General features: G+C 37.3%; 3 protein-coding genes across 9 annotated transcripts in view; 2 read left to right on the top strand and 1 right to left on the bottom strand.

The window, feature by feature from the left end:
• The window catches only part of ZNF654 (zinc finger protein 654), an 83,999-nt gene extending 72,250 nt beyond the window's left edge, over positions 1-11,749 (bottom strand). For 2 of the 7 annotated variants that reach the window (XM_054551672.2, XM_024244309.3), the window contains exon 1: positions 11,417-11,749. In XM_054551672.2, the coding sequence (XP_054407647.2) occupies positions 11,417-11,602 (186 nt within the window). In that variant the 5' untranslated portion in view covers positions 11,603-11,749. The remainder of the gene's footprint in view (positions 1-11,416) is intronic. The other 5 variants (XM_054551673.2, XM_024244310.3, XM_054551675.2 and 2 more) reach the window with 5 other exon arrangements.
• Positions 11,750-11,871: 122 nt separating this feature from the next.
• LOC100437973 (uncharacterized) lies at positions 11,872-18,869 on the top strand. Its single transcript, XM_009238685.4, has 3 exons — positions 11,872-12,104; positions 12,698-12,902; positions 14,922-18,869. Exons 1-2 carry the CDS (start codon positions 11,872-11,874, stop codon positions 12,780-12,782), a joined length of 318 nt encoding a protein of 105 aa, XP_009236960.2. The 3' UTR covers positions 12,783-12,902; positions 14,922-18,869.
• CGGBP1 (CGG triplet repeat binding protein 1) lies at positions 14,945-18,869 on the top strand. Its single transcript, XM_054551677.2, has one exon. It carries the CDS (start codon positions 14,945-14,947, stop codon positions 15,446-15,448), a length of 504 nt encoding a protein of 167 aa, XP_054407652.1. The 3' UTR covers positions 15,449-18,869.
• Positions 18,870-22,747: the final 3,878 nt, after the last annotated feature.

Raw genomic sequence — 22,747 nt, 5'->3', positions numbered from 1 at the left:
CTCTTCTACCTACGTTTTATATCTTTCCCTCATCTTGATTATGTTTTATGTTATGTACACTCACTATGTTAAATTTGGATAATATATGAGAAAAAAAGTATCCATCATTGCACTGCCCACATATAACCACTATTAACATCTTGATCCCTTTTCTAGCTATGTGTCTTAAGGTAGTAGCTTAATCTCTCTGAGTCTCAGTTACATCATTCATAAAATGACGATAAAAACAGTACTTATTTCACAGACTTTTTGCAAAGGATAAACGAGAATCTAGGACAGGAACTGACATACTTTTTCTTAAGGGGCCAAAAAGTAGCTTATGGGCCATACTTTCTCCAACCCAATTATTCAGCCCTGCTGTTGTATCATGAAAGCAATCACAGAGTATATAAAATTAAATGGGCAAACACCCATATGATTTATTTGCAAAAAAAAAAAAAAAACAGGCAGTGTTGCCTTTGCCACAGTGGCATATAGCAAAGGTTCATAACTTTTTTTGGTGTGTCTGAATTATTGTTGGGTTGTATTTGTTTGGCAAGTTTTGAAATTCTTAAAAGAATCTGATTAAAAAAAAAAAGGAATTTGGATCTGCTCACCAAGAAAATGCAAATAAAACTTTACCGAAATCATTACATGTACACTGAAAAGATCATTTTTTATGGCTGCATAAAATTTTAATTTATGGGAGATGAAAAGATATTCACCTATTTTAGATGTTCTGGTTGGTTTCCTATTTTAATTCATTCATTACATTAATTATAGTTAATGCTATGAAGAATAGTATTGTGTCCAAATTTATAATTCCTCAGAAATGAATGCTATAAGAAAAATGACTAAGTCAAAAGGTACAAATTCTTTTAAGGTTTCTAATATCTTGGTAAACTGTAGTCCAGAAAAGTCGTGGTGATCTGTACCCCCATCAGCTGAAAAAGAGGTCTTCATGCTCTCATGAGCATGGAATATATGTAAATTTTAGACTTTAAAAATAAATTCTGTAATTTGAGAGATTTGTCAAATGACAGTACGACAGATAAAGGCCAAAAAAGCACATCCATTGTACTTGGGACTGGTAGGATTTCCAGATATTCAAGGTTAAATCTAAATATGGAGAGACTGACAAACTTTAATCATTTAGGATAAACATTTAAAACACATCCCATACTCTCCTGCTTTCAAAACACAAGATAATAAACATAAAATAACTTCTACTGGTTTGTAGTCACCATAACTTTGGTATTTTGAAAACTGCTATAATTTGTGTAACATATTATACGAGATACTAAAGTCCAGTACATTAACACTCTATAATGTCAACTTTCCAAAGCAGTGGTGAATACAAAAATAACTGAAAGACTCTCCATCTAAGTAGCAGAAAGGTCACTGATGTGAATGTTGAAGCTTGTCAATTATATAAGGCACTGAGGATATAGTGGTAAGCAAACATTGTCCTGTTTTGTGTAGTTATAACTTTGATAAGTGCTATGAAGAAAAGTTATAACTGAGCCATTGTCACTATCTCATCTAAGCATATCCCATGCAAGTAAGCGGGTTGGGGGGTGGACTAAGAGTTGAGAATCACTTTCACTTTCTTTTTTTTTTTTTTTTTTTGAAACAGAGTCTCACTTTGTCACCCAGGCTGAAGTGCAGCGACGCAATCTAGACTCACTGCAACCTCCGCCTCTAGAGTTCAAGTGATTCTCCTGCCTCAGCCTCCCAAGTAACTGGGAATACAGGCATGCACCACCATGCCCGACTAATTTTTGTATTTTTAGTAGAGATGGGGTTTCACCATGTTGGCCAGGCTGGTCTTGAGCTCCTGAACTCAGGTAATCTACCTGCCTCGGCCTCCCAAAGTACTGGGATTACAGGTGTAAGCCACCGCGCCTGGCCTGAGAATCGCTTCTGATGTGGAACTTCTGCTAGATTGAATTTGATTTTTTTCTTCTGTTTCACATTGATGAACATCTTTAGTTTCTGCTGCCTTGAGTCTTTTTAACAGTGTCCATTCCACTGCTTCCACTCAATCAAAACTGCTTTAGTAAGCTACAGTATATATCAAATATATATGCACAGATGGTACAATAGATACCAAATGCTTATTCCTAATACAATACAATGTATTGTATTGCACTGCAGAGGCTAAGTGCACGGGCTGGCTTTTGACTGTCAAACTGGCTAGGTTACAGTCTGATTATCACATACTAGATACAGGACTTGGTCAAGCCATCTCTTCTGGTCTTAGTTTCCTGACCTATAAAAATGAGAATAATGGCACATAACTTGTAGGGTAGTGGATTAAATGAGCTAAAACAGGTAAATGACTTATCACAATCCGATTCATGAAAAACATTCAAAATGAGTTATATATATATATACAGCATATACACATACAAAGTATTCCAATAATAGCTTTCAGATATTAAAAACATTAACATACACACATCAAATCACTGGGAAAAGTATTTATAATATTTCAACTTTAGAGTAACCAAAACATACTGGTTAATGTCAATAACCTCTAGTTGTAGAAATACATATTAACAAACTGTACATGTTTTATTATGGCATTATATATGCATACTTATTTTCACAGTACACAGAGCAATTCTGTGCACCTATCTATTAATATGTACTGATACAACCACTTTTCTTCTCCTCTTACTTCCCTGTGCTATGTTTTGCCACAGGTGGAGCCCGAAAATGAACCTGTCCCTTTCTTTCTCAAAGTTAGTTAACTGATTTATCATAGTCTACACCTAATCCTGAGTGAATGTAACTCATTTTTCACGCCTTCACCTAGACAAATAAGCACTGATGAACAAAGGTACATACTAATGGTCACTCTGCATTCACAATGATCAAATTCAAATGGTTCTGTGGGTCAATTCAACATACCTCTCTAATCAGCTACCAACCGCCTCCATGTACTCTTAACAGATGAACTTTACTCCTACCACAAAACTCCTATATAAAGCAACACCCCTCCACTTGTGCTTTGACTGTTGTCCTTCCTCCCCTTCAGGGGTCTTATAATATAGATAATCCCTTCTTTCGTAGATTTGTATCTTCCTTTCAAATGGCTCATTCTCACCAGACTTTAAGTGTACACAGTTCACACCAATTTACTAAAAAAAAAAAAAAAAAGAAAAGTATTACCTTCAATCCACAATGCCTCCAGCTACCACCATATCTTTCCTTCTCCTTTATAGGTTATTTATACTTACTGTCTATTCCTTCACCTCCCACTCTTGGAACTACTCCAGCCTGACTCCTGATCCCATCACTACACCAAAACAGCTGTTTAGAGTCACCCAAGACTCCATGTTAATTCAACGATTGGATCTCAACAGTTTGCAATGCCAGTTACCATTCACCCCATCCTAAAACATTCTCTTTCCTTGCCTTTTATGACACCACAGTTCTCTGGGTTTCTGAAACCTCTTTAATCCTTCTCAAACTTTATTTGAAGACACATCCTTTCCTACTGAGACATTTAATTTTGAGGTTCCTCAAGCTTTAGTTTTAAGGTCCTCCTTTTCCTAGTCTACTTTCTCTCCCTATATGAGCTCATTCACACATATGACTTTGAATACCATCCACACAGCTATGACAACCGGACCTCCCTTTTGAGCTCTGGCTTCTGTTAAGTCCAGCTATCTCTAAGATCTCTCCTTGGATGAGGCAAAAGCACCTTAAATTCAACATATCAAACCAAACCAAAGGATCTCAGTAGAGCAGAACTTGCCCAGGTATCCAAATATACATAGTCAAGCCTATTAGTTCCCATTTATAGTATTGTGTATCTTTTCTTCATAGCACTTACCAAAGTTATAACTGCACACAAAACTGGGCAATGTCTGTTTGCTTACCACTGTATCCCCAGTGCCTTATATAATTGACAAGCTTCAACCTTCACATTAGTGACTTTTTTACTGTTTAGATGGAGTCTTTCAGTTATTTTTGTATTCACCACTGCTTTGAAAAGTTGACAGTATAGAGTGTTAATGTACTAGACTTTAGGATTTCATAAATTATACAATTCAACCTCCTCTCAAATTTAGTTTGCCACAATGTCCCACCATCTCCTAATATCTTTAACATTACATATTAATATACAATTAACGTGTCATTCAATGGGCCAGATTTAATTGATCATATTTTATTTCTTCACATATCTTACCAGACACATATTTTACTACAGGTTTCGTAAAGTTCTTGTTTTTGTTTTTGTTTGTAATTTTTAAGGTGTAGTTTAACATATTTTGGCAGGAAAGCAAGAAAATTCAGTGCCAATAATAACAGTACAAATGGTGCCTTACTTGTGTTTGGCAAAACTGTGAAAAGATGATATAACTAAAAAACTTAAAAGCAATGACTCCATTTAAATATATTTCCTCCTGCCATTTTATCTACAAAATTAAAATTGAGGTTTTTTTGTTTTTTTGTTTGTTTGTTTATACAGTCTCGCTCTGTCAGCCAGGCTGGAGATCTCCGCTCACTGCAAACTCCGCCTCCTGGGCTTAAGCCATCCTCCCACCTCAGCCTCTCAAGTAGCTGGGACTACAGGTGTGTGCCACCACACCCAGCTAAATTTTTGTTTTTTTGTAGAGATAGGGTTTCACCATGTTGCCCAGGCTGGTCTCGAACTCCTGAGCTCAAGCAATTTGCCTGCCTTGGACTCCCAAAGTTCTGGGATTACAGGTGTGAGCCACCACACCCTGGCAGGGATAGATTTTTTGAAGCAATGTAATGAGTGGTTATTTGGAAAGCAGTAATAGTCACGTATCTAATAAAAGACTGTATAAAAAAGTCACAGAAGTTTAGAACCTCATTGGTCATTCTAAAATGATGTTCATAAGTTTATTTAACAAATTCATTTTTTTAAAAAAGCATCTCACATGCTTTGGGGAAACAAAGAATTAAAATTTCATCATACTCAAAATAACCTTGTATCTATTTGTACAAAATAACCAATCTAGGGCTAGGCGGGGTGGCTCATGCCTGTAATCCTAGCATCATGGGAGGCCACGGTGGGTGAATCGCTTGACCTCAGGAGTTAAGACCAGCCTGCAGATCATGGTAAAACCTCGTCTCTACTAAAACTACAAAAATTTAGCCGGGCATGGTGGTGCACACCTGAAGTCCCAGCTACTGGGAGTGGGGGCTGATGGGTGCTGAGAACCGCTTTAGCCCCGGACAGGGAGGTTGCAGTGAGCCTAGGTGGCAGACACTGCATTCTAGCCTGAGCAACACAGCCAGCCAGACCCTGTCTCAAAAAAATAATAATAATAAACAATCTGTGAGGTAGGAAAAGAAAATGAAATTTATTTTATATGCTTAATTTTTTCTTTGGTTATAAAGTAGGTTTAATTTTTAAAAATCTAAAAAAATAAACAAACGTAAAAAATAAAATTCAGCCATGGGCATACCACCACAAAGTTAACAACAATTTGGTATATTTCAGTCTTTTTATTTACAAAGGTGAAATCACCTGTGTCCTGTGTCTTTTCAGTAGTTATACTATAAACAGTTTCTCGTATTAATATTCTTTAAATACATGATTGTTTAGGGAAAAGGGACATAGGATTACATTATAGGTACTACCTCCCCTAACAATAGTCATTTAGGTGGTTTTCAATGATTTGCTATTACAAACAATGTCATTATGAACAATCAGTTCAACTCAACTCTGAAAGTCAACCTGTAAAGGCATTAAGGAGCAACAATAACAAAAAAAAGGATTTAGCTCCCCAAATACAGCCATCAACATCTAAGGTTCATTTGTTTTGTTTTTTCCTAATTATAATAAACAAGTTAATGTCTTTCCAGGGAATTCACCTTTTATGAAGACTTGAAATATCCCAAATGTGCCAAAATTTGAAAACTTTTTAAAAAGCTAAAATTTTCATTTGCAATTGAGAAATAAAAATAATTTTGCCAAAAAGAACACATAACATAAATCAATGCAATTAAATCATTTCTAGCTCTGGATATTCACTACAGAATAGATCAGAAAATAGGATACTCTTTTTCAAAAGTAAATAAGTGACTGCAAATTATTCTCAATACTTTCCTTTTCATCTTTCATACTATTATTTACTGAGCTAGAAAACTAATTTGAGACTTCTAGTTAAACGTGACAGATTGAACCACATTTACGTCTGATCCTACTTGAAAACTCCACTAAAATAACAGTAAAAATATTTGTGTTTTAAAAGAGCTAAACCCACAGGACAAAGCAATAAAAAAGGAGACATCTCTACAGATGGGTAGTTGGAAATTAGATGGATGGGTGGTAACTGGCTTAACATACCCAAGAAACTGAAAGCCGAGCCATCAATCAGTAGAGGGAGTTTGGGAACAAGCTAGTGTGTGCTTGAATCAACCCCAGAACCCCAGAACATCTCAGGAATTTGCGGCACCACATACCTCCAAAAGATGTGAAAACAGAGTCAGAAACAAAAAGATCTGTTCAAAATCTCCCCTAGATCCCTCCCCTAACAAAACAATGGCAACTAACTCCTAATTCTCTGAAGACACTGAACATTTGGACACAAAGAGGGTAGGAGAAAGGAAAGGGATAAACAAAAACGGGGTATAATCAAAGTGTACATAGTGAACATGCTCAATAGTGAGATCAATACTGAGACAGTAAGGTAGTCCCTATCTCCTTCCTGTACTGGGCCAACTGATTCCATCTAAAACAACTAGGGAAAAAATTACTTATAAATATAGAGGTAAACATCAAAACTGAAAGAGTTGCCAGTGATAGCCTCTGGAGAATAAGAAGTAGGAAAGGAAGAGGACAGGGCATGACTGCTATTTTTTGTTATAAGCTGTGGCAAAAAAAAAAAAAAAAAAAAGAAGCTGGTTGTTCAATAATATCCATTCTTGTTTTCTTCCATACTAACAGAATCATAGGCACGTGTTGCTCAAGAAACAAAAATCTAGAAAAATTTCCTAACATTCTTTTCAGATGGGGATAACTCACAAGATGAAAGTGGGTCATTAAGTAGGATTTAGGACAAGTTGTTTTGGTTTACACCACAGAGACAACCAGCTCCTGCCACTGGGAAGTCAGATGTGATAGTTGGGACTCAAGCAACTACCTTGGATCATGACACAAACTCGGGATGCTAAGACAAGGATGACTAGTAAGAAAGAGCAAATGATGGTATGGCCACTGTACCATCCCTACACTGTCTATTCAAGATTTTTTTACATAAGAAATAAATGCCCACCTTGTTTAAACTACTTAAGTCAGGTCTCCATTAGCACCAAAATGCAATTCCTGGTACTTAGGCCTTATATGACTTCTTAAAACTAAGTACATTAATAAAAATTAAAGATAAATTTAAAATCCCAATTAATAGCATGAATTAGTAAAAATGTATTATACCCTAGAAAACTACTCATAGAGCTATAATAAGTATTATGTAAATCCTATATCAAGACCAAGAAATAAGGATTGTTTCTTCCTGACACAAATTTTAATTTCTCTAAATTAAGAGACATTAGAATGTATTTTATAATACAATGAGACAAACTCTCTTTTCTGCTGAATACCATCTCTTAAGGCATCTATTACAGTGCCTGGCCCACCGTCGTTACTTAAAAACTATTTGAGGATCATTAAAAACTTTACTGCCATTTATATCAGCATTATGCATATAAGGTACCCACTAAGAGTCCCAAAGTAAGGGTACAGCCAAGTTTCTCAACCTCGGCATTACTGATATTCCGGACCAGTTAATTCTTTGTTGTTAGAGCTATCCTGTGCATTGTAGGATGTTCAGTAGCATCTCTAGCCTCCATGCACTAGATGTCAGCAGCAAACCTCAATCATGACAATCAAAAGTATCTCCTGACATTGCCAAATGTCTCCTAAGGGAAACAAAATCTCTGAGAACCCCTGCCATAGTTTTTTTATAAATCACTGTGTTTCACCAGGAGCATTCGGCTTTTCTAGTTAAATAACAGAATTTAAGAATTGTAACATTTCTAAATTTTCTTTCAAGTTTACTGCGAAACACAAATTATAAGCTACCTACAGATTATCTCTAATGTCCCTCATAAATCCTCAGAGGATTTTACAAGAGAGAAATATTCTCTCTTTTTATATTCATGACATCCTCGTGGCATGACTATTAACCCCACTGTAATATGAAATAATTTTAAATTATATTTCAATCAACATATCAAAGTAGTTCCAGAAATCCTTTTTTATTACTCATTATATTCATTCTGGCACTGAACTAAGAAGAAAGTATCTTAACTTCCTTAGTTTACAATCAATTTATGACAAAAAATTCAGTGTATCTGGTGACAAAATAAATTGAATCATTAAAACTTTCAGGAATTAGAAAAGTGTTTACAGCACTTAACAAGTCAGACAATAAGTCTGCTTCTTGAAATATTTCTTACTACTGTGCCATAATGAAAGAGTACTTTCTAAACTTTTCATCCATAATACCAAGTTATTTCCAGTAACTTTTTTCCTTTCACATCACTTGCAAAAAAAAAAAAAAAAAAAAAAAAAAAAAATTCCCCTCTATAATTGAGGATTTACTTACTGCTTTTCAGCAGAAACTGAAGACTGAGTTCAAATCCCAGCATGTCTACATAATGGAAACTAAGACACATTAACTTGTTCATGCTTCAATTTCAACTATGTTACTTGCTGACTGAAGCTTAAGAGTTAGTAGGCCTTCCATAAAAGTTACTTTCCCCTACCTTTCATCCTCAAAGCAAATTAAGTATCACTTAAGGGCCAGTTTTATTTAAGCATTTATTGAGTCAGCTAACAAGAGCCAAGGGAGGATGTGATAGGGCCAGTCCAACATTACACTGTATCTTGTTTTACTTTTCCTTATGGTAAAAGACACAAAAACCCCTCTGGAAAAGAAGTGTTCCTTCCTCTCTCCCTTTGCCCACACAACTAACTGCCAAGAAATTTTGATTCATATTTCCCTCTAAAAAGAGGAAGATAAACCAGAGCCTTTCTTTGAAACACCACTAGCCTGTCTGTATAATTCATGTATTTAGTTAACTGTCACATACCCCAACTGCACAATATCCATTTCATTACTCACGATTAAGTCATTCACTAATAAAAACAAATTATTATACTTAATATTAGCCTCAGTGTCAGAAAACCAAATTTTTAAAAAGAAATCTTCGACTAGGAATTAGATTAAATAATCCCCTGCTTCCCTTACTGACGAATGAAGCAATTACTACGGTAGAATTTTATTTCTCAGTAGATAAAATTCAACTTAATAAAGGAATATTTTATTCCATCTAAAATCTTTAATATAAAAAAGGACTTCACAAAGCTCACCTGCAAAGTAAAATCAGGACAAAACCTCAGAGCAGATCTATCAGTAACCTAGAGTATTATAAAATATGTAAAGTTTCAGGTAATAAACTATGTTTCAGGTAAAAGTTGGTAACATGAAAGTATGTCAGTCTAACATAATTTAGCAATAGAAAATAAACGTTCATTAAGTTTTTCCTGTTTTATTTCCTTGGATATACAGGAGGTAGGGAAGTCATAAAGTAGTCAACTTCATTTGTTCTTAAACTATTGTACTGTCACTATTAAGACACTGTTTTGCAGGCTAAATGTGTCATTTGTTCTAAAATTTTAGTAGCTGGTTATTGATACAAAAAGCAAAACAAAAAAATTAAATAGATTTTCAGCCCCTGAATATATTAAAAATATAAATTGTATCCTAATTTTCAGAAGTTTACAATTCCTATAGATACAAAATCTACCAACAGCGTGGTTTCTAGATGTAAAAGGTATAGTTAGAAAACAAGTGCTCTGAAAACAAGATACTGAACCTCTAAATTCAGTGAATGCCAATTATCAAAATAAAAGTGAATGCCAATTATCAAAATAAAAATACATTTTCAAGAAAGTCATTAAATAGCAATGCCAAACAAACTGACACTCTCTTCAAACCAACTTCTTTATGACACTGGGGAAAAACATGAAATCAAAAGGCAATTTAAATTAAAGCATTAAAAACTTACCTGAAAAATGTCAACTCCATCCTTTTTCTTTCAATGCTTGTAAGGGAATTCTTTACAAGCTTTCCCTTACAAGCTCTGAAAGAAATCCCTTATAAGCATTTAAAGAAATTCCTTACAAGCATTGAAAGAAATGTCAGCAAACATGATGCCCATTTCTCATTAACTTTATTTCCTACTTGTTATTAGAATGAAATTAATAGCTACCTGATTCAGACCCTTCACATATTTATTTAACTATTACTCCTCTTTGACAGAAGGGGAAACTGAGACACAGAGTAACTTGTCCAAGGTAATAATTTCTGCCAGGAGATGGTAGAGCCAGAATCTGAACCCTATACATCCAAAATAATGGACGCATTTTAAAAGGGATAGGATGGAAAAGGAGCAGTTAATTTTTTTTTCCCAAAATAGCTTGCAAAAAAAGACTGTTGTGAATGGGAACAAACCGTTTAAATTACAAATGCCAAGTAGACGAGAATGCAGAGTACACAAACTTTACCCCTAAAAAAGTAGGGTATATTTGTTATATTTGATTACAAACACTTTGAACAGCATCAAACCCCTGTGACGGTCGACTGAGTAAATAATTTAATGTCACCGTTCAGACACTGTATTTTACAGGCTAAATAAAATACATCATAAATTGAAGGATGAGGGGGGTTGGTGATGTTAACCGGAGCAAGAGTTTAAGGAAAATTACTTTCATTATAAGCAGTTAATTAGAAAAGAGTGCGTGTGTCAACGGAAGGAGGTTAAAAAAAATATGACAATCACATTGCCTTAACGCACTCTCTGTCCGAAAAAAGTAACTAAATCACCGTGGGTCAGCGTCTACGCCAACTGGAGAACCGGCCCAGCGGGATCTTGTGAGGGGATGACAGGAGACCCTAGAAGAGGGGGAACAGTGGCAGTGACAGGAAAGATGGCATGTCTTTCATCCCGGAAAAAAAGGGGAGAACACGGGGGGCAATCGGCGGAGAGGGGAAGGCAGAAAATGTTACCAGAGGTGCCAAATGAGGTGAGAAAGACCAGTGTAGGAAACATAAGAAAGGCGGGACTCTCGGGCAGGAAGGTCTGTTTGGGGTAGGGAAGGCATGTCAGGACAGAGCTTTCCGGACAGCCGACCTTCCTTCTTTCCAGCCCCTCCATCCCCGACAAACTCACTTTCTCAGCAGCCCTAAGCCCGTGGGTCACCCTCGCCTTGCTCCCCGCCCCCCACTCCAAGCCGGATAAGTGGAGGAGGGAGCTTCAGCCTCACCCTCCTTGTTGGGGAGGAGCGGGCACTGGACATACACCAGATTCATGGACGAGAAGGCCAGGAGACGCAGAGAGGCCCAGGACCCGGGTGACAAGTCGGGGCGGCCAACGGACGCCTCACCTGACAGAAGCGTCGGCAGTAATCCCGACTGCTGATTCCGACGCCGCCGCCGCAGTTGCCGCTGCCAGCGCCGCCTCTGCCGTCGCCCGCAGCTCTAAGCCCCACAGGGCCCAGCGGGGACTCCACAATGGCCACAAGCTCTTCTCCGAGGCGTTCGGCCTCTTGGTCGCTCTCTTCCTCCGCCATGAGGCTCTCGCCGCCCAGCGCGTACCAGCCCCTGCGCCGCCGCCGCCGTAGATGCCTAGGCTAACCTCCTCCTCCTCTCTAGTTCCCTCCCCCTTCCCTCCTCCCTAGCCGGACAGGGGCCTCTCGGCTGGGCTCTACTTCCGGCTCCGCCCACCCACGCCCCCAGTTTTTACTGGAAGACGCAAGCTGCCAATCATGCTCATGCCCGCCCTTCCACTACTATTGGTGAAATCGGCAGTCTGTTTGATAAACCGGCCGTCTGTTGGTCAATGCTGCTCGGCGGTTGCTGGGGTCCGCCTACGGGCTCTGCCATAGGCGGTGCAGGCGGACGGGGCGCGGCGGGGGACACGGCGGCCGCCGCGGGGCTCGATCGGGCAACGGCGGCGACGGTGGCAGCGACGAATTCTCCTCTTCCCTTATTCCCTTGCTCCTCTTTCTTCCTTCTCTTTTCTTTTCTGGCCGGGCCTCGTCCACTTTCCCTAACGGCGGCCTCGATCCTACGGTACCAAGGAGCTAGGGAGGCCGAGGGTGGGCCCGACCGTTGGTGTGGGCTCTGGGCCCGGGGCCTTCCGTCCTGAAGCTGGAACCGGGGGCGGGGCCGGGGCACAGTTGTCGGCGGGAGGAAGAGGGAGGAGACGGGAAGCCTGACAGCGGCCGCCTCCGCCAGGCGCCTGCCGCCGCCTCCCTTGAGACTGCCGCCAAGTCGGCTGTCGAGTTCCCGGGCCCACAGCTGGCACCTGGGACTCGGCCCTGCCCGGCTAGCGGGGTCGGGACGGCCGGGCGCCGGCGTGCTGGGCTTGGCGCCCGAGGAGAGAGCCCAGACGCCGGGAACGTCCCGGGCCCCGCCTCTCCCCCGCCCCCGCCCGAACCCCGGGGCCTGGGGAGCTGGAGGAGGTGCCAAGCGGGCGGACCACCGAGGAGGGGACCTAGGAGGGGAAGTGTTAGGGTAAACGTTGGGATCGGGTTTGTAGTTACCTATAAAGTGATTTTAGAAACACCTGCGTGGTGGCAGTTGTTGACGTTCTTGTTCATCTTTTCAGTCACCCTCCTTCCGTCCCCCATTTTTTCCTTCCATTTGTTTTTCGTGTTTTACAGTAAAGGCATGACTTCCTGGCACCGCAGGGAAAATCGGGTGCAAGCCCAGAAACTATTTCCCCACCACCACTTGTTGAAAAACTGATTTGAAGGCATCTCCGGGGTTGAACGAACGGAAAGTGCCAGGATTTGATGTGTCTCTGGTTTCGCTCTGGAGACCATTCCCTGCTAAGTATCAAGACGAAAAAAACTGGAAACTAATCCGGTAAACATTTAAACTTGAAAACTTATGATGAGTTTTATTTTGATCTATCAAACGATTTGCTTTTTCTCTTTTGTTGGCTAATTCCTGCACTTTTTAATTTCTTCATTTGTTGAAAATGTTTTATCTTCTATTGAAAACACTTTTGTTCTTCGGGTATGTAAACTCGAGCATCCTCTACTGGGTGGAAATTTGCCTCTGCAGTAACATAAACAGACTTTTTGAAATTACGAAAACATTGGAAAGTATAGGCCTTTCACATTAGCACAAATGATTGAGCATTTTGTGCTATAAAGAATTACATACTTATTGTTTTTGAAATCCAAATATTTAAAGATACAAGACTTTTTACATAGAAAGTAAGACTTACGCATTACGGGGCACAAATATTTAATATTTACCACAACTAGGTTAGAACCATTAACCATATTTGGTATATTTACCTCATATTTACCACAACTAGGTTATATTTGATATATTTACCACAACTAGGTTAGAACCATTAATTATAATTGGTACTGATTTGTCGTGGGAGTGTAAAACACATACCATTTGCTTAAAGTATAAACGTGTAATGGTAAGTACTAGGTAGGAATCATAACTGTCTTCTCTGCCGTTGCAAACCTGTAGCCTAACACAATATTTGGCAAATGAGAGCTGTGCACTAGAAAAAAAAAAAAGTGGAAAAAATAAAATTAAATCTATTAAAACCTAGACTTTATCGTACTTTTCAGAATTTCTGTGGAATGTTTAATCTTCTGGATCCATGAGTATCTGATAACGTTGGCAATTTAAAGTCCTTTTGAAAGAGAGTTCATGTTACCCAGCTATTCTCTAGTGTGTATTCATGGAATACTCCATCATTTCTGATTACACTTATGAAGCATAATTCTTCAGAGCGCACTTAGAATTATTTCTCTAACATATTTATGCAGACAGACTTCCATCTTGAATTTTATCAAATTCACTTTAACTTCTTAAGTCTTGGTTATTGTTAAGAGCCCAAAGGTATGGCCCCAGGGAACAATTAAGACTTGATGATTTGTCACCTACCAAAATATGTTTATAATCTAAAGGTTTCAATGCCCATAAGGCTGTGATTTTGGTATTTAGTGCAGTGCTCATAAAAGTGTGTTATTAGGATAAATTGAGGAATTAATTAAGCTGCTTCTAGATTAAATAAATATAAATATTTGGACAAATAGTGAAGATATGTACTTTTTCCATCAAATTTTAATTGTGGTTCTGCTGTATACTAGACACTATGTTCTTACTAGTTAATAAGTGAAATAAGTATTAACAAATGTAATTATTAATTTTAATGGGAAAAGGAAACAAGTATTAGAGAAGTAAGACTTTGCATATCTTAACACCTTTTGGAAAACAGAGGTATACATGCATTACAAAATAACTTTGAACTGTGTATTTTGGCTTTACAATTTAATGTCATTGTTGCTTATAGTTATATTTGGTATGGTTTTTTTTTTGTGGTTTTTCCTCAGAACAATTTTGGAAACTATATTCATCTTCATATAGAATTATGGCAGTTTATAGGCCTACCTGTTTGAAAAAACTTTATCCACAGTTGTGTTCCTAAAATCAGTTGTCCCAGAATTGTGACAGGAAAGAAGCTCTTTTGAACTTGAATGCATATCTAAATTGGATAAGATTAATACAATTTATATCCTGAATGTAATTTATATCCTAAATGTTGAACTGTGATTAGGTTTCCCTAACTAATAGTGACATCTAGGATAGTTTCAGTTCTTTCTTTATGGTCTAATTTATTTGAATTTCATAAAAATCAAGGAATGGACCTGATTGCTACTGGTTAGTAACTTGTTCTAGTTTTGCCTTCCCTTATATATTTCAGGTAAGTTAAGATTAATAGACACACAGTCTACTAATTTGAATTAAGTTTTTTGAAGTATTTAAAGTGTTTATATACTGCCTTTTATTGTTAATTACTTCCAGAATGAACTGTTGTTATAATACTCATCTTTGTTTCTTTTGTCTTGAAAGAACCATATTTATTTAGAGTCAGAATGGAGCGATTTGTAGTAACAGCACCACCTGCTCGAAACCGTTCTAAGACTGCTTTGTATGTGACTCCCCTGGATCGAGTCACTGAGTTTGGAGGTGAGCTGCACGAAGATGGAGGAAAACTCTTCTGCACTTCTTGCAATGTGGTTCTGAATCATGTTCGCAAGTCTGCCATTAGTGACCACCTCAAGTCAAAGACTCATACCAAGAGGAAGGCAGAATTTGAAGAGCAGAATGTGAGAAAGAAGCAGAGGCCCCTAACTGCATCTCTTCAGTGCAACAGTACTGCGCAAACAGAGAAAGTCAGTGTTATCCAGGACTTTGTGAAAATGTGCCTGGAAGCCAACATCCCACTTGAGAAGGCTGATCACCCAGCAGTCCGTGCTTTCCTATCTCGCCATGTGAAGAATGGAGGTTCCATACCTAAGTCAGACCAGCTACGGAGGGCATATCTTCCTGATGGATATGAGAATGAGAATCAACTCCTCAACTCACAAGATTGTTGACTAGGAGGTTACCACCATTGTGATCAAGATAAATGTGGAGTATTAAAGTTATGTGTTGATTGTGTGGTTCATTTTTGTATTTATTTCATTTAAAATCATGTGACACAGAATAGTTTTGCAATGTGTATATAGTTGCAGGCAAAAAAAAAAAAAAACACCTCACTGCAAAACTTATTGTTAATTTTAGTCACCAATGGTATAAAGCAAAACCTAGGTTTAGAGTGTGCTAGGATACCTGAAACCTGATGGTTATCTTTAAAATTAATGGTTTTTCTCCTGAAATGTTTGTGCATGGAAGAACTGCCCTGCTTTTTTACCCTGTTGCCATGTATGATTATTCCTTGTGAGATTGCTTAATTACTTGGATTGAAGACTAGCCTATTGAAGCTGCTGCCAGGCAACACCACTTAACAGTAACTTAAAGGAATTATTTTCTTTAGAGGATCCTCTTCAAAAAGGAAGGGATAGTGGAAAACTGTTCTTATATCTTCAGATCCCTAGCAGAAATGACTGTTTATTTCAAACTATGTTTTACTTGTATATGATGTAGTTACCTTAACTATCTTTCAATTCCATACTTTTCCCGCCCCCATTTTAAAGGCTTATTGTTGTATTTTGTAGCAGCTTCAAGTGACCAAAAGACTAAAATCTTTCAATGTCAATGCCAAAAGCCAAAGGGAATTTTGCAGTGACAAGATTTTAGTCTCTTACTATGAATACTAATTTCGAACCATAGCTTTCATTTTAAGCATCATCTTGAATTTGCAAACTTTTTTCTATGTCTTGGTGTTAAAAGACTTCAAGATTGGCATTTTTACTTAGACATTTTATGGTTGAGTTTTCTCTTTTTTATAGAGAATTAGTAATGTTTTTTTGGCTGACAGATCAGATAAAATTACTTTATTCATTAATTTTTCTCTGCGACTTTATGAGTTTATTTAGGTGAATAGTCTAGACTAGAAACAAGTTTACTTTATCTGCTTTGCCTCTGGTGGTACAAGGTTTTTAACATGGATGGTAAACAATTGTCTAGAAATTCTGGCAGGTTTTTTGTAGTGGAGATCTGGCAGTATCCTGCATAACTGTTTGGATGAGGAAATTGTTCTCTTAAAGATGAACCATGTTCAGGAAATGATCTCTGTTTGAACCTCACTGTCCTGTAAGATTATCCAAGTAGCTTAGCCCAGTTAAGTTCTATCAGAGACCCAAATTATATTTTTTAAAAATTTAACAGCTGGAAACTTGGACTAAAGCTTTAATAAAAAATCTTAAATTCTTTGAAATTCAGGTTAAAAATACTTACAAGATATATTTCTGTTACAAAGCAGTGACAAATGATGCCCTGTGTGACTTGGAGTTATCTTTGACTTTTACCACAAATCTTCATTTATAAAAGAAAAAGCCAAAGTGAAAAAAAGTTAGATTGTGTATTTTTCAGTAACAGCTTTCCATGTCTTAAGATTTTTTTACTGACAAGTTTCTAATTCAGGTTGTCAAACTGGCCATTTGACTTCAGAGATTTGTTTTGTTTTCATTAAAAAATAAGCCTGCCACCAAAATAAATCACTTATCAAAATGTGAACTGTTGTCCTCATGTTCAGTTACGTTAAAGTAGTATGATAAATGCATGCCTAGAGTAGTGCTCTCGTTGATGAAGCACATATATGAGGAGACCAGCAGCAAAACATAACCATATGTGTTTTGTGTTTACCTCCTCTAGAAAAGAATTTGCAGGCAACCATGTTTAATTTGAACTATCTAAGATGGTAGATTTTAGAAGCTAGGAATAATTGAGTTTTATAGCACTATTTTCAGAATACAAAAAGATACACAATCATTCTGTTTTTGAAATTCTGCGTGATTCAAACTGCTCCCTATTATTTGGGTATTAATTTGCACTAATGGCAAAATGTAATGGCAGATCAGCTTTGAGAGTGGTCCTAAGCAGTAAACTGGATGATGTTGCATTAGAAAAACATCAATAATTCATATTTAAGTTTCTAGTAGTTACTACTGATTTGATAATCACTTAAATTTTATATATCTTAATGTATTTTTTCAGACTCCTAATTAATTCCCACATTCACTGTACCTAGGGGCATAGTCCATTCTGTTAGGATTATATCCTCTCCTTAGAAATGTTTTCCATCCTGTTGTGGGGATTTGGTATTAATGTTTCTTCATTGATTATGAAACTTTTGTTCCCTGAAGCTAGTTAACTGTGTCTAAAGTTAAGTAAGGCAGAATGATTGTTTTAGCCTGCTCAAACTGATACAAATCCCTGAGACCATGATTGGCATATGTTAGATAACAAATGAGGATGTCTAAGAGGCATATGCTGCTTTGGAGATGTAGTGAACGTGTGTACAGAAGTTTTCAATCTTAACTATATAGTGTTAGTGTGATGCTATACTATTGGAAAAATAGCAGCTTTTTTCTATTTTATAAGTTGTATGCATAAACATAAGATTTGTAATGTTTCATTTATAAACTGCCTTCTTCAACACATGTTAATAGTGTTTTCTCAAAGTATTGATAGTATGTCTTCCAGAATTTCACGATATGCTTACAGTAAATAGTTCCTAGCTTGTTGAAATGTTAAATTCTTTGTTGGCTTTCTTTTTGATTCTGTGGGGGTGTATAACAAGCCTGAAGGACATTGTAATCATTTCTTACAGGGTGAAAATTTAGAAAGATTGTGTATGAGAGCCTGAGAGCCTATATAGTTGTTTTATCCATTATCATCTTTGATTAAGACTTTAAAAAAATACTATTTCCAGTTAATGCATTTGGCCCTATTGAATTTTCAGGGACCAAATAAGCTTGAGATTGTTCTGAAAGTATCAATTGATTTAAAACTGTTGTAAGTACAGTTGGCAAGATCTCCAAGCTGAAACGTCCATGTTAAAACTTTTGCCTGTAAGAATTTGGAAAACACAAAATAAAACTTAAGATGGCCCAAAACAAAAGCCACAAACAGTTCATCATTTGGTGCTTAGTCTTTGTAAGGGCTCTCTGTGGTTTGACTTACCCCAGCTACCGCTAAATGAGGACAAATCACCTTAAAACATGTTCATTTGATTCATAACAAGGGAAATTGGGTCTATGATTTTATTGCCAATCTTAGCCTAAAAGAAATTGCTTTAGCTTCTGGTCAGCACTGATTAAAATGTGAATAGTGAAGTGGCTATCCTAAACTGGTTTATCTCCACCCATACTATCATAGATTTCTTAGGTAAATACAATTCTTATCTAGTGGTATTCTACTTGTATTCAGAATACTGTATTAAAATTTCACTATTTCATTTTTGTATTCCGTGCTTATTTTTTTGCTCACGCATGTATGCTTAGTATAAATGTGTCACTTCTAAAGTTTTGTCTCTGACTTTTAGAAATAAATTTCAGAAAAATTGTTTCAAAAGATTTTGAAAGCACATTTTGTTTTGTGAGTCAATGACAAATATATTCCCTGATTACAAAACAGCAGAATCTTACTGAGTTATTTTTCTACTAGTTATAGCTCCCTTTTATAATATTAGTCATTATACTCAATGTAAAAATATATAATCTGTCAAATCAGATTCACATCATAGCTACAGATATTCCTTTTGCTCCCAAGTTGTATAGATAGTATTTAAGCTTAATCATTGCTTTTATTTGGAAATATTTTAGTTTTTTTACTTTTGGAAGTATTAGTTATTAAAGGACCTAATTTATAAGTTTCACTGCTATATTCTCATTACCACTTGTAACAAAAAATGCATACAAATCAAAAATACTTCAATTTTACGTAATTTTGAGGGAAAATAATCCTGCTACTAATCACTTCTGTTTGGCAAAAAGTTAATCAGGCAGTTTTTATTTTTTCTGGAATCAAAATGGCAGAAAGGGCCTTAAATCAATACTTCTGCTTCCAGTTCTTTCTTTCTTTCTTTCTTTTTCTTTTCTTTTCTTTTCTTTTCTTTTCTTTTCTTTCTTTATTTCTTCCTTTCTTTCCTTTCTTTCTTTCCTTTCTTTCTCTCTTTTCTTTTCTTTCCTTTCCTTTCCTTTCCTTTTCTTTTCTTTTCTTTTCTTTCTTGAGACGAACTTTCGCTCTTGTCCCCCAGGCTGGAGTGCAATAGCACGATCTCAGCTCACTGCAACCTCCGCCTCCCGGGTTCAAGTGATTCTCCTGCCGCAGCCTCCCAAGTAGCTGGGATTACAGGTGTGTGCCACAATGCCCGGCTAATTTTTGTATTTTTAGTAGAGATGGGTTTCACCATGTTGGCCAGGCTGGTCTTGATCTCCTGACCTCTGATGATCCGCCCACCTCGGCCTCCCAAAGTGCTGGGATTACAAGTGTGAGCCACTGCACCCGGCCCTGCTTCCAGTTTAATATTGCCAAACCATGAGAGTTCTGTCTTCAGTTTTCCTAAAGTGTCTCACCACAACCTTTATTAAATGTAAACTTATTGAATGTGCCTCTGAGTCTCCTAAGTTTCTTTTTTTTTTTCCCATTTATGTGTGAGTTGAATTATGTACCTGTGATATGTCATGATGCAAGGATACTTCTGGGATCAGACTAGCTAACCTAGCACTGTGAAAGCTAAAAATAAAACTAGGAAGTAGAACAAGACTTTGATGTGATGTGTGATTTGCATCATATGTATAACATCACTTCTAACGAATTACCCTTCCCATATGTTACTTGCTTTCAATTGTTTTTGTGTATACTATTTAGAGTGAATGCTTCTTAGCTCTTCCTGGCTTAAATGTTGGAATCAGATAATTTGAAAGACCATGTCCTCAAGTTCTTGGCCAAATTTGAATAATATGCAATCAACTAGTATGTATTGAATCTCCATCTCTGACACTAGCCACTGGGGGATACAGCAGAAAAAATAAAAATCCCAGCCCTCAATGAGCATGCATTCTAGTTAAGAGTCATTGTTATCTTATAGTGACCCTGGGGGTTGGGTGTGATTAGGGGGAGGTCTTTGTTTTTTCTAGACAACTCCTTTAAGCATTCATCAGACTTGTTGCCAGTAAATAGTTATCACTGGTTCATCTGGATTCTCATTTTGTATAGGAAGAGCAATAAAAGTTCAAAATGTGCAGATTTTGAAAACGTCTGCCTATCCTTTGAAAGTCTGGTAGTCTATATAATCCATAAAATATCAATTTTCAGAATCTATTAGGTGATGGAGCTGACCAATTCAAATGCCTGTAAAGTAAGAACCTGCCACAGACATTTTACTGAAAAGACAAGAACTTCATTGAATATTTGATATCAAGACAGTCACTGGTGTATCTATTCACACATTAATGATTATCATAATTAAGTCTTCTGGGTTAGTATGTATATTAGATGATATATTCTCCAAACTTTTTTTGAGACGAAGTCTCGCTCTTTCGCCCAGGCTAGAGTGCAATGGCGCGATCTTGGCTCACGGCAAGCTCTGCCTCCCGGGTTCACGCCGTTCTCTTGCCTCAGCCTACCAAGTAGCTGGGACCACAGGCGCCCGCCACAACGCCCGGCTAATTTTTTGTATTTTTGGTAGAGACGAGGTTTCACCGTGTTAGCCAGGATGGTCTCGATCTCCTGACCTCGTGATCCACCCGCCTCGGCCTCCCAAAGTGCTGGGATTACAGACGTGAGCCACCGCGCCCGGCCTCTCCAAACTTTTTAAACATAACAGGAATCAGTGTGTAATAGACTTTGTTTTTATATCCCTTTTTTCCTTTCTGAATGTTTTTCTGTTTACCGTGCTTGTGTAGTACCTATTCAATAGTAATAATGATGATGATAATGACGATTTTTATGTATTTTTAACCTAGCAAATTTTTTTTTTTTTTTGAGACGAAGTCTCTGTCGCACAGGCTGGAGTGCAGTGGTGCGATCTCGGCTCACTGCAATTTCTGCCTGTGCCTCCTGAGTAGCTGGGACTACAGGCTGTGCCACCACGCCCTGCTAATTTTTTGTATTTTTAGTAGAGATGAGGTCTCACTGTGTTAGCCAGGATAGTCTCGATTTCCTGACCTCATGATCTGCCCACCTCGTCCTCCCAAAGTGCAAATTCTACTTTTATGAATATATCCTACAGAAATGAAATAGCAATATATAAAGATACATGTAAAAGGAGGTTCATTTTAATATAATACTAAACAACTACAAATATTCTGAATGTCCCTCAGTAGGGCAATGGTCAAAACATTATAACACATCTATGTTATGAGCTGTTTAAGTGACCTGAAAGTGTGGATCAGAAGAGATGTCTACAGTAATTGCTAGTTTAAAAAATTACAGTGCATTTTCTCACTTTTGAAAAAAATAGAATAATGCTGTATAAGTGCAATGTATTTGTACCAGATGAGCAGACACACGCCGAATGTTAAAATCACAGACAAGTTGTGACATTGAATGGGGCAAGGGGGTGAATATTTATCTGCCTTTTTATAAATTCTTGTATAGTTTACTTATTTAAACCAATTATATATTATTTTTGTCACACACAAAATATAAGGTAGACTTTTATTGAAACCTGTTCACACAATAATTATATCCAAACTGTAAAGAATAGCAATATGACATAATTCATCTACCTTATTAATGAAAATATTAAATCATTTTAATTCTTTAGTTTTCATTTAATAATTTTAATTGATGAGCAAATTTTTATTTTTTTAATTATTATTATTTTTTTGAGATGGAGTCTCACTGTTGCCAGGCTTGAGTGCAGTGGTGTGACCTCGGCTCACTGCAACCTCCTCCTCCCAGGTTCAAGCAATTCTCCTGCCTCAGCCTCCTGAGTAGCTGGGATTACAGGCATGTGCCACCATGTCCAGCTAATTTTTGTATTTTTAGTAGAGACGGGGTTTCACCATGTTGGACAGGATGGTCTCAATCTGACCTCATGATCTGCCCGCCTTGGCCTCCCAAAGTGCTGGGATTACAGGCGTGAGCCACTGCGCCCGGCCTAGCAAATATTTTTAATATCTCTTTTGAATTCTTTTATAAAATTAAGTTGCACATTTATAAAGTTAAGTCATCATTATTTTTTCCAAGTCATTCATTACCAAGCAGGTAATTGGAGAAGAGGGTCAGTTTCAAAGCTGTGACTTTATTATCCCTGCATTTTTACTCTAAAAATAGCTTATGCCTTCTAGATGTTTACAGTAATTATATAAATTACTCCACTGTGCTTTAATAATGCCTATAACAAACATAAATTTAATCACTACTAAAACCCTGTAGACAGGTTTCAAAATCTGCTAGTTAATGGGAATAAGATCAATGGCATACATATCATCAGGTAATTC

Source organism: Pongo abelii, chromosome 2 (assembly GCF_028885655.2).
Source record: "Pongo abelii isolate AG06213 chromosome 2, NHGRI_mPonAbe1-v2.0_pri, whole genome shotgun sequence".
NCBI classification, from domain to species: Eukaryota; Metazoa; Chordata; class Mammalia; order Primates; family Hominidae; genus Pongo; species Pongo abelii.
The sequence above is the reverse complement of the archived record's forward strand: the minus strand, read 5'-3'. Positions and strand labels throughout refer to the sequence as shown.

Excerpts from the sequence above, each read along its gene's own strand:
- LOC100437973 (XM_009238685.4), top strand. The coding sequence starts at position 11,872 with ATGCTGCTCGGCGGTTGCTGGGGTCCGCCTACGGGCTCTGCCATAGGC. Across the intron at positions 12,105-12,697 it reads ACGGCGGCCTCGATCCTACG|TAAAGGCATGACTTCCTGGC; the intron begins GTACCAAGGAGC and ends CGTGTTTTACAG.
- CGGBP1 (XM_054551677.2), top strand. The coding sequence starts at position 14,945 with ATGGAGCGATTTGTAGTAACAGCACCACCTGCTCGAAACCGTTCTAAG.